The 16,597-nt window shown below is 36.1% G+C and overlaps 1 protein-coding gene across 1 annotated transcript; it reads left to right on the top strand.

Annotated features, from left to right (window-relative positions):
• Nucleotides 1-7,958: 7,958 nt before the first annotated feature.
• rerglb (RERG/RAS-like b) lies at nt 7,959-16,150 on the top strand. Its single transcript, XM_055201815.2, has 5 exons — nt 7,959-8,153; nt 9,095-9,151; nt 11,899-11,972; nt 12,498-12,646; nt 15,021-16,150. Exons 1-5 carry the CDS (start codon nt 8,102-8,104, stop codon nt 15,298-15,300), a joined length of 612 nt encoding a protein of 203 aa, XP_055057790.1. The 5' UTR covers nt 7,959-8,101; the 3' UTR covers nt 15,301-16,150.
• The last annotated feature ends 447 nt before the right edge of the window (nt 16,151-16,597 follow it).

Below are 16,597 nucleotides of genomic sequence, written 5' to 3'. Positions count from 1 at the left end.
TAACAGGTTTGATATGTCTTCTTAAAATTGATCTTTATTGCTAAAATTGCCATGCAGAACATGTTAAGTCCTTCTCTTATGATGTTTCATATCTTTAACTAAATTGTATTTAGTCATATATATACTGATGTAAATATGGAAAAGTTTTTTTCTTGTACATAAACTAGATCACTTTTTTTTCTTTTCTGATGGCTTTAAAACCCCCATAAAATTGTTAAAAAGCTGTTTTGCATATGTTTGTAATGTAAGAATTTTTGTGTATCGTTGTCTATAAATGCATTATCAATGCATTATTGCATGAGATCATCATGCAAGTAATTAATTTGCAAAATATCTTTAAACGCCTTGCCAGGCTCTTATTAAACACACGTTTGTACTCATATTAATATGATGTTAATGGTTTATTGACCTAATGATATTTTCTAACCGTAGCGCTAAATCTAGTAAATAGTCCCAGATTTTATCATCATTCAATCCGAAGGTAATTTTCAGATTAAAAGTAATTTCTGATGCTTATATGGCACAGCATGGAAAGTAAAAACTAGTCCTCATTTAAAAAACATGTTTTTTCTAATTTAATTATTTGGGCAAAAAAGAGAACTGATTAAACCATCATGTTAACTCTTAAAGCGTTATTTGCTTTTGACACATGAGAGGTACAGAACAGGAGTGTTGGTATTGGCCAAAGTGGCTGCGTAGCTTATTACTTGAACACGATTTTCCCTCTAGAGCTGAAATTCCTAAAGATTCCTGAGTCTGTATTGTGCGTGTGGACTTCTGACAGATTAATAAAGTCTGGCCATCCACCAGCACTGAGGCCATACGCCAAAATGAAGGCCCTGGATAATTTCATTACAAGTAAAAAACATTTGGTTGACATCTCAGCTGGCTGAGGTTTTTCCACTTTGTTTGATTTGTTAAAACAAACCCTTTGACTCTGTAAATGTCTTCTGAATTAAGGTAACAAGACGTAATTTTTCTTTGATTTTTGCAAGGGGAAGATGCTACAATCAAGACGGTTTGACATGAAACATCAGTTTGATTTATGACTTTTCATTACTTTCTTTAAAGATAGATCTCTCTGTCTTAATCCAATTTCTTATTATTTTGTTAAGTGATATCTTCACATAGCATCACATATACAAAATATTGTTTTAGATGTTCAAAAGCAAAAAACAGCTAATAAATGCGAAAATTGCACGTAAGCCAGTTAACAATGTGTACTGAACGCATGACGCAGCATAGCCTACTGTAATTTGTTCCTCACTGAAATCTCCCAGGCTTGTATATTGGATATTTTTCATCTATCACTTCAGTTAGAAAGATATTAGGTTTTGATGCTATCTAAAAGGGTGATCGTCTTTGAGATATCTCTTTCCTTGACAAATTGAGTTTCGCTGCTAAGGTACTGTACATCTGAACCCCAGCGGACACATCCTGGCTCATCTTAACTGACAGCTTCCTGATGACACTTAAATCAGATCAGTGCCTGGCCCGAGTCACAGAGAATTTACCCGAAACCTGCAGGATTACACCCCTGATTGCTTTCTTAAAGATGGGGGATAAGAGTAGAGCCCCCACAAGGCCGCACTAAACGCAGACATGATGCAATAACTCTGCTGCCAGCTTTTAAATCCATTTTCCCTCTTCTTCTCATGAGATACAGTTGGCCTCATTTTTACCCCCTTTAGCTTTGACTACTTATTTATAATGTCTCTTAAAAGGGGTCATATATTCTTGCATTTTAATGGACAATTTTGCCTATTCTCATGTAAGTACCTACCTACAGTATATAAAAAAAATTAAACAGGGGTCTGGAAAATAATTACTAAAGGCCGAACACTAAATAGAGTATCTTTATAATCTCTTTTATTGTTTGGTATGTTTAAGTTATACAAAATTTACAGAAATGTGCTCCGATTAGGCTCAGGCCCTTAAACTTTGCTCATTATAACTTGATTACTGCACACTTGGGTGGTACTCTCAAAGGTTCCTTTTTGTACCTTTATGGGTATATAAAACAGTGAACTTTTGACTAAGTACCTTTAAGAACCTTTTGTGTACCAGTTAAATGTTAGGGGTACAAAACGTTTAACTGTACCTTTAAAGGTACACATTAGGTCCTTAAAGGAGCATTTCACCCGTAGAAACATTAATCTTCATTGAAAGTGCCTCATATTTGTAGTCGAAATGTAACATACATTTTGAATTTGGTGCCTATTTGACAGAGAAAATGGGTGTTTGTAGTCTCACCCCCTCAACAAAGATACTGGACTTCCTGCTTTCAATGATGCAAAATGATGATTTTTACATCATTGAAAGAAGGAAGTGCAACACTGAAATCTGTATTTCTCCTGTCTCCGCGGAAACTGAGGAAATGATGCACGACCATTCAAAAACATGACTGGGGTTCTAACTATACAAAGCTTAAAGGATTAGTCCATTTTCTAAAAAACAATCCAGATAATTTACTCGCCACCATGTCATCCAAAAGGTTAATGTCTTTGTTCAGTCGAGAAGAAGTTATGTTTTTTGAGGGGAACATTGCAGGATTTTTCTCATTTTGGTGGACTTTAGTAGAGCTCAACACTTAACAGGTTTTTTCAACGGAGTTTCGGGGGACTGTGGGCGATCCCGGGCGAGGCGGGGGGGTCTTGTCTAGCGAAACGATTGTCATTTTTGACAAGAAAAATAAAAAATATGCACTTTTAAACCACAACTTCTCGTCCTGTGGTTCGCCAGCGCGACCTCACGTAAATGCGTAGTGACGTAGAGAGGTCACGTGTTACATATATGAAACGCACATTTGCGGACCATTTTAAACAATAAACTGACAACACAAAGACATTAATTAGTATCATTCCACATACAACAACGTAAGAACGGTCCTCTTTCACAACACTTGTAAACACTGGGGTGGAGTTTCGCGTTCGTCTTCTGTGACCTCTTGACATCATGACATATTGCGTGAGGTCACGCTGGCGTAACACAGGACCGGGGAAGACGAAAAGTTGTGGTTTAAAAGTGCTTTTTTTTTCTTGTCAAAAATGACAATCGTTTCGCTAGATAAGACCCTTATGCCTCGTTTGTGATCGTTTATAGTCCTTTGAAACTCCGTTAGAAAAAACTGTTAAGTGTTGTGTTAAGTATTAAGATTTGGGCTCTATTAAAGTCCAATAAAATCCTGCAATGTTTTCCTCAAAAAACATAATTTTTTCTCAACTGAACAAAGAAAGACATCAACATTTTGGATGACATGGTGGTGAGTAAATTATCTGGATTTTTCTTTAAAGAAAATTGACTATTCCTTTAATGCAAATGGGTGAAGTGTCCCTTTAAGGTACAGTAGTGTTCTGGCGCAGTGGCAAAAACTTTAATGGGATGCAACATCAACAAAACATTTTTAACCCTCATAAGCCCTGATTTTCTTGTATACGTTATAGTTCCACGGGGTAAAAATGACTCCAGAACTTAAAAGAGTGATTACAAAAAAATATATACATTTTTAATGATACAAATAATATAGCATTTTTTTGTTTACTTCCCATCTATACATTAATTTTGGGAGGTATGAAGTACTTTTATACCTGTTTACCACAAAATTCCTCAACTGCACCAGCTTACCTGTAAAATATAATTTTTTTATGAAAAAAATCACATAAATGTTGATCTAAATTTGATTTAAATTGTTTTTAGATATTGATCAAGACGTAATGTGTTGAATTCGGCCATCTGATGTTTAGAAAAAAACATAAAGAATTACAGTTTAGGAAATAAATCATTTCGACCAGCAGAGGCCCATATTCATTTCACTGGATGTCGCCAACTGCTCACATCACTACTTTAGTGATACATTTTGTGAATTTATGTTTATATAAACATTAGAAAGGACATTAAAAATAAATATTATTTCAAATAGTATTTTTTGTAGTTTTTGATGCATTTTGAAATGTTTGTTTTTACAAAATGGCACAGAAATTCGACTGAATGTAATGTGTGTGTGTGTGTGTGTGTGTGTGTGTGTGTGTGTGTGTGTGTGTGTGTGTGTGTGTGTGTGTGTGTGTGTGTGTGTGCACGCACCTGTGTGAGCATAAGAGCCAAATTCTATAAAAATGCTCTCAGTGGCAGTCATACCTTTGTGTGTGTGTGTGATTGAGCATGTCTTTTCTATATTGCATTTGTGCTCTGTACCAGGCCTACTTTTCTTTGTTGAAATTTTCAGATTTATTCTGAATCCATTGATTTTTTTTTGACAAATAAAAAGAAAAAAATATTTTTTGCATTTCCCATTCATTTTCATTTGGGGTCATTTTTACACCTATTCAGAATGACCGAATCAAGCCCAGTTTTTTATATGAATGACAGATAGTCCGGAAAGGTCACAAAATCTTATTCCACCGAGATGAAGGGAACCATGTTTTTTTTTTATTAAAGAAAAGTGGCTTGGCGAGTAAGATTGACTCCAGGGGACTTAAAATGAGACAAACGAACTTATGCCAAAAACATTACAGAATTACATTGCTTGTTATTGATGTTTAGGCTAAGTAACAATAAGGTCACTTCCTTTAGGATTATGTTATTAAAGAACTGGCTAATAACAAAATAACAATATAACATATTATGTCCAAAATGCATAACATCTTAACTAAAATATAAATGAAGAAAAATTGAAAGTTCACATGTTTAGAGTTGCATTAATCATATACACTAGCCATGGCACAAATGGCAACATTCAGCAAATTCAAAAGCATAAATTCATTTAAACTTGATTCCGTCTTTACACAATTGTGATACTGTGATATATTAACTAATATGACTACATCCAACAATAAAATGAGTTTCAAATTGTATCCAATATAAATAAATGCATATTTATAAATAGTTTTGTCCTATACAGTACAGTATAGCTCTAACGAATGCATGTGAAATTCCTTTCAGAAAAAAGATAACAGAAAATCTTGTGTGATCTGAGATGGAGCTTTGTAATGTCAAGTCTTTCCTGCCCTTCATCAGCCTTCAGGTCGGCTGGTTTTACATCTGCGTGCTGTTTAGCCAGTCTAGTTTCTTTGAAATGCAATAGTATGCAGTGATATATAGTGTTTAGATGAAAATCCACTTCATTCTTCTCTTTCACAAGCATGTTTTTCTTGTCTGTGATTGCATGTTGATAAGGTCTTTGTAAGTTTATGCTGAACTCCAGTAACTATATTCTATGTGCGTAAGCCTGACTGAATCCAGGATCTGTTTATAGCTTCAGTATACTTTAATGAAATTCCACTCTGTCCAAAGCAATATACTTAACAGTGAGACGGACTAAGCCTGATACGTGCCACATATTTTTTGGTGCCGGGTACATTTTGAGCTTTTGTACTGCTAAAGTGTCTGTGAGTCCTCAGCCAACAAAAATCAAATGAAACATAACAGAATAATAATAGGACACTGTAGAGAACTCAGCTGAAGAATGAAAAGAGCGAAGCAGAAAAAAGCCTCCCTGACCAGTGTAGCAGCCCATGAAATTGAAGTCCGGGTGGCTGAACGTCTTTCAATTTTTTGGAACTGTTCTGGAAAAGAAGGAAAATTGATTGCTGCTCTCTACTCTGTAAGGAATTGATCCCGGCAATCAAAATATGGCTGACATTCTTGGCCGAATCGTAGGCTGGCACTGCAAAAGCTGCTCTTGGGGCTAATATGTTCACCCTAATTACTGGGAGATACCCACAGCATCAAGTGCATTTGATGTTAGAAAGCTTTGCCAACCACTTCGGTATCCAAATGCACATACCTGACCAAAAATTAAATTTCAGTTAAAGAGCACCTATTGTCCGATTCATGTTTTTACATTTCCTTTGGTGTGTAAGTGTGTATTAGTACATGTTAACGATATTCAAAGTAGTGATGGGGACGAGACCGCCTATGCCGAGTCCGAGTCAAGACAGACTGTTTGAAGGGTCGAGACTGAGTCGAGTTTTCAAATACAGTCGAGACCGAGTCTTTGAGGAAGCAAGTCTGAGTCGAGACTGAGTCCTTTAGGAGTTGAGACCGAGTCGAGAACAAGACCATAAAAACATATCAGTTTTCATATTCATGATTTAATATCACCCAAGTTAATAATCAACAGTCGTACAGACTAAGCTAGATTGGGAATTATTTAGAGGAGAAGTCTTAACATCTTAATATAGACTATGCTTTTACAATCATTAAAAAATCCCTACCACATGCATCATCTTCTGCCTTTTTTTGAGAGATAAATAAACGGCTCTGATGGCAGTATCTTTGCATTGCATCATGGGATGTCATTTTCAAATAATGCCCGTCAACATTGCATTTTATTATTATTGTTATGTGGTTTTTTTATATGAACATAAAAAATGCGATGGTCTCGAGGACTCTGAAATTACGAGTCCTTCTCCTCTCACTGTGGTCTGAGACCGAGTCGAGACCGAGTCAAGACAGAGTCTTCGAAGGAACAAGTCCGAGATGAGTCTGAGAAAGCAGAAATCGGTCTCGATTCTGAGACCAGACTCAAGTACTACATCACTATTCAAAAGGTACAAACCCCAAAGTAAACATTGATGTGAGTTATGGTCTCTAACGTAAATCTCTTTTCTTGGACTACAACGAACACACAGATTGTAGGCAACAGTTTACTTGCTGGGATTGGTGATGTAGACAAGACCGACATTATCATAATTCCTCCCGCTTTGACTCACAGCCTCAACTCCTGTAAGAAACTGAATCTTTTAAACATAGTAAGGAGCCTCACATATTCTGCTGACGTCAGAGGTATTCAGGCCAATTACAATATACAGATTAGCTGACCAATCAAGGGACACAGAGCTTTTCAAATCCGTGCGTTTCAGGAAGAGAGTGAAATCTGGAGAAAATAATGTGTTTTTTTAACCATAAACCACGCAAACACATGAAAGCCAATTTGATAAAAATCCAATATTTAAGACAGCCAAAAACATTTTAAAGTAAGTTAAAATTTAGTTTTTTACAGTGTTTGTGTAAAGAATATCTAAGGTCCTTAAAGAGCACCTATTTCATTGCTAAAAACGAAGTTATTTTGTGTATTTGGTATAATACAACACTGAAAAGAATGATTCATTGAATTTAATCAATTTTTTAAGGTAAGTGGTTGCAATCAATTTATTTAAGCTACATTTAAACAAAAGTTTTATATTTTACTTTGCTTTACTAATCTTTTTTGTTTAAATGTAGCTTAAATAAATTGATTGCAACCACTTACCTTAAAAAAATTGATTAAATTCAATGAATCATTTTTTTCAATGTGGGGGGCAGTTTCTGAAATTGTATAAAACAAATTAATTTATCATAACTTCTGTGTAATTAAACCATTGTATCATTTAATATATGTTTTGTTTAATTCAAATTGTTAGTTTCAGATTGTTTTAAGAATTTTCTTTGGAGGGCCGCAACACGTGGGGGGGGGGTGCATGCCGAAAATGCTTCCTTTTTTTCTAATTTGATCAAATTGTGTAGATAAAATTTAAAATAGTAAGCTAAAATGACTTTTGACGTTTACACTGAAAAAAACGAGTCATTGAATTTAATAATTTTTTTTAAGGTAAGTGGTTGCAATCAATTTATTTAAGCTACATTTAAACAAAAAAGATTAGTAACGTAAAGTAAAATATAAAACTTTTGTTTAAATGTAGCTTAAATAAATTGATTGCAACCACTTACCTTAAAAAAATTGATTAAATTCATTGAATCATTTTTTTCAGCGCAAGACAATTTAAGGTATAGGTAAAAAGTCGAATCTAAAGCAAAGGTGGCAACATGGTTCACAAGATCACACAGCAGTTTGGTTTAATTCACTGTGGCAAAGTTCTGCACTTAGCCACGCAACTTTAACTATCAAAGGGAAATCCGTCTGTGTTCGGTGGAGAAATGACCTTATGGCAGCTCTGTGTAGTGGGAGGGGAGACAGAGGAGCATTGCGTCTGTGAGAGTAACAGAAAGAAAGTAAGAGACAGAAGAGATTGTGGCGCCACTTTGAGAGCTGTATAAATAGTAAAGAGTACTGCCCGGGACCGTACCCAAAGAAACAACAGGACGGGGGCTGCAATCCACAGCAATGAATGACATCAAACTGGCCCTGTTGGGCAGTGAGGGAGCAGGCAAATCTGGTGAGTTTCTTTATAGTCAACATACTGTTTATCTTACACATACTTGTAGCATGTAAATTTGACTTGTTTAGCAAATATGCGTACTTTAAACTAACTGAGTATTTTAGGCTTGATTCCAATTCTGTCACAGCAATGTGCCGGTCCTCGGTTGAGCTGGAAGTCATCCATGTTTGTACTGTTGCAGTGTGGCTGTACAATAAATAATGTGTGCGAGCTGTACATGACCAGTAAGGCATTATGCCTGCACTTTAAAAACCTTGTGAAAGTACTTTGGAACAGATCGCAGGGGTGAGGTCATCTTTATACAAATCATCCGAGGGGAAATTAAAATGGATGGTTGTAAGATGCAAATAATTGGTGAAATTGTTTAGAGATTATTTGTGTTCCACTCTGCAGAATAAGAACGTTCGGACCCTTCGGCGTGCATACATGTACTAATGCCTATTAAGTATTAGGGAAACAATGATTCCATATGTTCCTCTGAACAAAAACAGTGGAGGTAGTGAAGGGGGCCGGGGGGTCCGAGGGACCGGAAAGTAAACAGAGCAGAGCATCAAGCAATGTCTTGTTTCAGATTTGAAGGTTTGTGAGGAAAACACTTGAATCATGACTGCTTGATGGTTCTTAGGATGCAACTTTTGTGAGGCTGCCACAGTGTGTGTGTATTTTGAAGCCCCGACTTCAAAAACTAAATAAAGTAACATAGTTTCATGGCTGAAATATTTAATATAGACCAGGTAGTGTGCTCATAAAAAAGAAGAAAGCATATAACGTTTTTTTCTGTGCCAGATATGTACCAGCACTTACTGCCAAGTCTTTGATGAGGGGTTTGACCTCTTGCCCTATTTTCCTATTTCAAGCTTTATCCTGGTCATTTACTGTACATCACAGCACGGTCTCAATAACCCAAAACTCAATCATCTCCCCTCTTTTGTCCTCAGCGGTGCTGGTGAGATTCTTGACCAAACGATTCATAGGAGAATATGCCTCAAATTCCAGTAAGTAATCTCACGTGCATGTTTAAGAAGTTATGGTGCAGCCAGAATGTTGCGCATGTGATCGTAGGTTTTATCCATATCAGCATACAGTAATGGCCGACATAATATCAAATACAACTCAAAGCACAAAGCTGTATTGTTCCTACAGTTCATGAAGATAACTGAGAATAACCAAAAGGTAAACTTTTGATTTTTTTACAAAAAAAGAAATGAAGGCACACTGTAAAAACTTTTCTCAATTTAAGTTAAAACTTTAAGGTAAAAAACTTCAGCAACTCAGCAATGGCAAAAAAAATGACCTTTTTCAATCAACGTATTAAGTTTAATACCAGACAAACCTTTCTTTGTGGTTTTTTTTATTTTAAATGAAATTCTTACTTGCAAAAAGTCTTTAAATTTTTTACTCTTCTCTAAATGTTTATAAAACTGCACTGTAAAAAGTAAAAATTGAATCAACTTAAAAAATACTTCAATTGGTAACACATAAAATGTAAACATTTTCAATGTAAAAGTTTCACTAAAGTGAAATAAAATTTTTAGGTGTTACCAATTGAAGACATTTTTTTTAAAAGTTGATCCAACTTTTACTTTTTACAGTGCAGTTTTATAAAAATTTTGAGTAGAGAAAAAGTTTAAAGTCTTTTTGCAAGTAAGAATTTAATTTAAAGTGCACCTATTTCATTGCTAAAAACAATACTATTTTGTGTATTAGGTATAATACAATGTGTTCGTATAATTCATTATTTTCCACATACCGTACATTTTTGTAGCTCCAGATTTCACTCTCTTCCTGAAACTCACGGATTTGAAAAGCTCTGTGTCCCTGATTGGCCAGCTAACCTGTACGTTTTGATTGGTCTGAATACCTCTGACATCAGCAGGAAATGTGACGCTCCTTACCATGTTTGAAAGATTTGGATGCTAACAGGAGTTAACTTACAGACTGTGAGTCCAAGCGGGAGGAATTATGATAATGTCAGTCTTGTCTACATCACCAATCCCAGGAAGTAAGCTGTTGCCTACAATCTGTGTGTTTGTTGGAGTCCAAGAAAAGAGATTTACGTTAGATACGATAACTTGCGTCATCATTTACTTTGAGGTTTGTACCTTTTGCATATCGTTAGCATGTACTAATACACAGTGTTGGGGGTAACGCATTACAAGTATATTACTTTTCTAAAGTAACGAGTAAAGTAACATTACTTTTTAAATGTACACATTAATATTTGGGTAACAAAAGTAATGCAAATTTTTGTGATGAAAATATGCAATTTCTGAATGCAGAACTTCTCAGTCATAAAAACACCCGCAAGGCCTAAAAGAGATCAAGCCTCAGCCAAGTAAGAAAAAGTAACACAAAGGTAACTTAAAGGAATATTCCATTTTCTTGAAAGAGGGATCCGGATGTTTGCTCACCGCCGTGTCGTCCGGAATGTTGATGTCTTTCTTTGTTCGGTCGAGAGGAAGTTGTGATTTTTGAGGAAAACATTGCAGGATTTTTCTAATTTTAATGGACTTTAATAGAGCCCAACATTTAATACTTAACTCAACACTTAACAGTTTTTTTCAACGGAGTTTCAAAGGACTATAAACGATCCCAAACGAGGCATAAGGGTCTTATCTAGCAAAACGATTGTCATTTTTGACAAGAAAAATAAAAAATATCCACTTTTAAACCACAACTTCTCGTCTAGATCCGGTTGTGATGCGCCAGGTGATCCCACGCAATACGTTATGACGTCAAGAGGTCACAGAGGACGAACGCGAAACTCCGCCCCAGTGTTGAGAAAGAGGACCGTTCCGACATTGTTGTATGTCAACTGATACTAATGAATGTCTTTGTGTCAGTTTATTGTTTACAATGGTCCGCAAATGTGCGTTTTATATATGTAACACGTGACCTTCCTATGTCACTACGCATTTGCGTTAGGTTGCGCTGGACCGGACCTAGGGACCTTGTGGTTTAAAAGAGCATATTTTTTGTTTTTCTTGTCAGAAGTGAGGATCGTTTCGCTGGATGGGACCCTTGTCCTCGTTTGGGATCGTTTATGGTCCTTTGGAACTCCGTTGAAAGAAACTGTTATGTGTTGAGCCAAGTATCAAATGTTGGGCTCTATTAAAGTCCATTAAAATGAAAAAAATCCTGCAATGCTTTCCTCAAAAAACATAATTTCTTCTCGACTGAACAAAGAAAGACGTCAACATTCTGGATGACATGGTGGCGAGTAAACTATCTGGATTTTTCTTTTAAGAAAATGGAATATTCCTTTAAAGTAACGCAATTAGTTACTTTTTTGGGGAAGTAACTTAATATTGTTATGCATTACTTTTAAAAGTAACTTTTCCGAACACTGCTAATACACACTTTCACACCAAAGGAAATTAAAAACATGAATTGGACAATAGGTGCTCTTTAAAATAAAGAGAGAAACCATAAAGAAAAGTTTGTCTGGTATTAAACGTTTTACTTTGATTGTAAAATGTCTGTTTTTTGTGCAATTGCTGATCTGTTGAATGATTTCCCATTGTCTAATTTGTAAAAGTTTAACCCCTTTGCTTTGGCTTATGTGATCATGCCAAAAATTCCTGAAGCGCACAGTAATTGCACGGCCGATACAACTACATAATGTATCACATCAATTCCTGCTTTAATGCCCTTGAATTTTATATAAATGTCTAACAATCCCCTTTTATTTCAGCAGTCAGGTTTTTTATCACAGTATTTCATCCAGTGTTATTTATTGCAGACTCTTTATACCATAAAAGGCTCTCAATTGATGGAAGACAGTTAAACTTGGAAGTCTTTGATCCGTGCTCGCAGGTTTGTGTTTCTTCTTTCATACGGGACACTTTTATACAAGCACTGCCACAGGGCAACAGAGTCAGATATACCTGCTTCATATGGGAAGTGCATGTTGTGCCCCAGTGAGATTTATGTGTGCTGCCTTTGAAAACAGAGCCTCACGGCTTTTAGCCGCATCTGGGACCTTTTACTTCAGCAGTTGTTGTTTTACTTTAATTTCAAAAACTTGAGCTGTGAGATGAGCACCCTCGTATCCTGTACAAGGCAGTCAATATTGGCAGTCAGTCTTTGCGTTAAAACAAAGACTTCTGGTAGAGGACCGGTTGTTTGAAGTACATTAACAGCTTGCTTTGAGCTTTAGAGAATAACAGAGCTTTGTGCTATGTTCCCTTTGCTTTCTGATACTACGCTGACCCTTTGTAGGAGGGGGTCAAGATTAATTACTCTAGAACCCGGTTGCTCATTTGATGTCCGGCTTTCCAGCTGGTCAGTGAGCATGTTGTTTTTTTTACTGGAAAACACACTGTGTCCAACCCCTGGCAGAGTGGAGAAAGCAGATGTATCTTGGAGGAACCAGTAGACTGGGCTGATGGCTTTGTGGTGGTCTACAACATCAGCGACCGTACGTCCTTCCTAAATGCCAAAAACATCTTGGCGCAGATCAAAGAGAGTCGTCGGGAGACCTGTAAAGGGTGAGTCAGATTCTTCCCTGCAACCTTCTGACCTTTTCCTGATGCTGGCTGGAACAAAAGGATGGAGATTTAATAAATGAATGTGGACCATTTGCAGAATAGAGCGCAGGGGCTCCCTGCTAGACTGTGCACATCTGTAAAGGGCAAACTGGCTGATATTATAATTATTGTGCAGATGATTAGTACACACAAAGAGAAGTTCTGTCCATGATTATAAGATTTCAATGGTTTTAATATTTCAACAAGATGACTGGTCTTAGTATCTATTTCACTCTAGCAAATTTATTGAGGGATTTAAGTCTGGATGGTTTAAACTTTCAATGGTTATTTGTCATTTGAAATTCTTTTGAAACAATAGTAAGTGAGAGCGTGAGACTGGGCATCTGGATCTCATTAGATCTCTGAAACAAGGCAATGAGATCATTGATGAGAGGTCAGAATCCAGCATGTTCTTTAAAAATTGGCTTTGACACTTCACAAAAATGGCAACACGGTGTACTTAAAGCAAAGTTTCAGATTTGTCTTCCAACACAAGCTCTTTATAAATTCCAATCCTCAGTTTTAATATTAGAGGGGTTATTTTTGCTATGGTGTTATAGAAGAAAATGTACAATTTCTGGTGTTTACCATCTACTGTAGGGTTGCCAACTTTCTCACTTTGAAATACGGGACAAAAGATGGCCTGCCGCAGCAGTGTGGAAATGATTTTATGTATACAGTGTATTTAAGCCAATTGTCAAACCAAGTGAAGCAAATGCCACCAAGTGAAGTCGAACAAGGCTGTTGTATCAGTCACTGGTTAGATCAGCATAGCATTTAAAAAACGTGATGCAAGACATTCCAGACAAATAAATTTGGCATAAAATACGGGACATCCCAGCTAATACAGGACAGTTGGCCCTATTACCATCACCATACTCTAAATAAAGATTTGTTGGTTCAACCTAAAAAAAGTGTTTCTGCTTTCTTAAAATGGTGAAATAATTCTGCAATTTTTTTCACAAACTTTGTAAAAATGTTGAGTCAACTAATATTTTAAACTAAATTTATTCAAACTTTTAAGGCAGCATGAACACTTACTTTTTTAAGTTGAACCAACCAGTGGCAGTCAATGACTTCTTCCGTCTTCCGAGTGTCGCAAATTTTAAAAAAAAATTCGGAGTGTCGTGTGTGGCTTGTCATGTTAAAATACAGCGTGGAAAATAAGTATTTCACACAACAGCACTTTTATCAGTAAGGGGATTTCTAAGTGAGCTATTGACACAAAAATTCCACCAGTTGTGCCATCAAGCCAAATATTGAATTCATACAAAGAAATCAAAACATTTAAGTATACAACTTGAATCATAATAAATAAAGTGAAATGACACAGGGAATAAGTATTGAACACATAAAGAGAACAAGGTGCAAAATGGCACAGAAAGCCAGGAGATCACCTGAAATCTGTCAGTATTGAGAGAGAAACCCTGCCCCCTACTGCCCCCTATCAGTACTAATTGATATCAGCTGCTTTAGTCCTAATTGATGGCCTATAAAGGCTTTTCATTATATAAATATAAATAAAAAATATACCTAAATAACATTTTTCTTAAATTTATACATGTATGTGTAAATTTATATATATGTCTACACACACATATATTATGCAAACACAATTTTTTGTGTTTTATTTTTTATGTGTTTAATCGCGATTAATCTTTTGACAAGCCACACACATGGGCTAAATACATGTTTTGACGAGCTTCGCATCATCTGCCCTCAAAAAGATTTTTTTTACAGTGCATCGTTCCATATAGGATACTGTAAAAAATCTATTCAATGGTTCAGGCTCACTGTTATTGTACTGTAGCATTATTAGTGTGAAATAAGTATCATTATACCATGGGTCTGTTGAATGCTGTATTCTGATTGGTTGAGAAATGTTCCATGGGTATGCATTATTTTTTGACAACCGCACACCTATCTTTTCAAATGTCTTAAAAATAGGCCCCAGAGCAATATTTGTGGTAACCGTGATATAAGCAGAATAATTGACTCCAGTCCTTTGAATTATTTGAAAATAATGCACACCTGGGTACATCACTTCGCGCCCCCCAAAGAAAATTTGTGACATAAAACATTCCAAAACTTACAATTTGAATTAAACAAAATATATAAATGACACAATGTTGCGCTGTTGATAAGCAGCCTTATTTTTCTGAGGTTTATCTACACAGTATTTATAATAATTTAAACATTTTAGAAAATGACATAAAACTGGGGCATCCCTGGCACCATCTCACGGCACCCAGTTTGAGAACCACTGCCGTAGTACAGTTGATGGATTACTTCATACAGTCATGTTCTCATCATAAACATTTTTTGGTGTAAATAGGGAGGTCCCTGTCTGCCTGGTGGGTAACAAGCAAGACCTATGTCACAGCCGTCAAGTGAGTGAGGAGGAAGGCCGTTTCCTGGCCCACGAAAACAAATGCCTCTTCCAGGAGGTGTCAGCGGCTGAGAACTACCTGGAGATTGCCAACCTCTTCACGAAACTCATCCGCCATGTAATGGAACAGCTGAAGCACAGAGGCGACCGCAGGCGATACAGTGGCTCCAAGTCCATGGCCAAACTCATTAACAATGTTTTTGGCAAGAGGAGAAAGTCGGTTTGAGTGCAGAACAACATACAAGAAAGAGCCCAGAAATGAACTTGAGTCTGTCTCCATTTTATCAGTAATGGAGTTATGTCCTTGTTAAACCTACAAGTAATCTTCTAGGAACGGCCTTACAAACTGCATTTCAAATGGGCACTGATAAGACATCCCATGTAGAAGAGAACCTCATAACCTACAAAATATTATTAGTGAGGGTAAAGGGTTTGAAAGTTATATGCATGAGCTATAAATAGTGTTAGAGTTAACAAGACAAATAAATGCATGCGTTTATACAACCACATTGGGTTTAGTGTATTAGCGCAATAAAGTAGCTATCACAGTGCCTCATGACATATTTTGCACCATCATTCTTTGCATTTAATACTCATGAACTCTAAATAGGTTTTTATTTAGTCGAGAGATAAATCCTTATCTCATTATTTACACATACTGATGATATTTCTTGTATAATTGTCAGACAAGTAGAAGAGACAAAGCAATTTACCCTGAAATATATTGAATTTTTCTTTGTCACATGCAGATGTTTTGGTGATATTTTGAATAACATTGAGAATGATAGTGAATGCTTTCAAACACTTTCTTCAAAGGGTAACACGCATTCTTTCCCTCCCTGAAATTCCAAAGTTGTTTTAATGGCGTGAGACCGAGTTTGCATTAAGGAATGCACAACAAAGTCTGAGGGAATTTAATTTATCTAGATGCTGTGATGAGGTGTAAATTGGCAGTAAATTACTTTTCTAACAAAAGCCATGGCAAAGGACCTAAAACAAAACTCTTGCAATCCTTCTATGGCATTGTCATGCTTTACTTTTGTATTTAATTGCATTTAAAATGGACTGCAGGATTACTTAGATTTCTGTGTCAATTATTCAAAGAATGCAGGCTCCTCTTAAGCCAGTTAACAATAACAGACAAAACACAACCTACTGTATAAATCACATTGTTTAAAGGTCTTATTTCCGTACACCAAACACGATATCAAAAATATAGACTTTTGTTTTATATTCCTGTCTTCCATTGCTTGCCAAACAGATCCCATTTTACATTTGTTAAACTGGTCGCAATGTTCACAATGTTTCCACATTGTTTACACATATTGTTTACATACCAATATCTTTCATTTGATTGTGCACATAAGGCTGTGATACACAACAATATTTCAACATCAGAAAAATGGCACGCATGAAAAAATATTTGAGCTAGCTTTACTCCTAAGGCTAATTGGATGAGTTAAGATTGGCTTGAGGTGTGTTACCTTAGAAAGGATTAGACATTTTGGTTACCAAGATTGACT

The sequence above is a fragment of the Misgurnus anguillicaudatus genome, chromosome 21 (assembly GCF_027580225.2).
Source record: "Misgurnus anguillicaudatus chromosome 21, ASM2758022v2, whole genome shotgun sequence".
In the NCBI taxonomy this organism is placed as follows: domain Eukaryota; kingdom Metazoa; phylum Chordata; class Actinopteri; order Cypriniformes; family Cobitidae; genus Misgurnus; species Misgurnus anguillicaudatus.
This window is presented reverse-complemented; position numbering and strand designations above follow the sequence as displayed.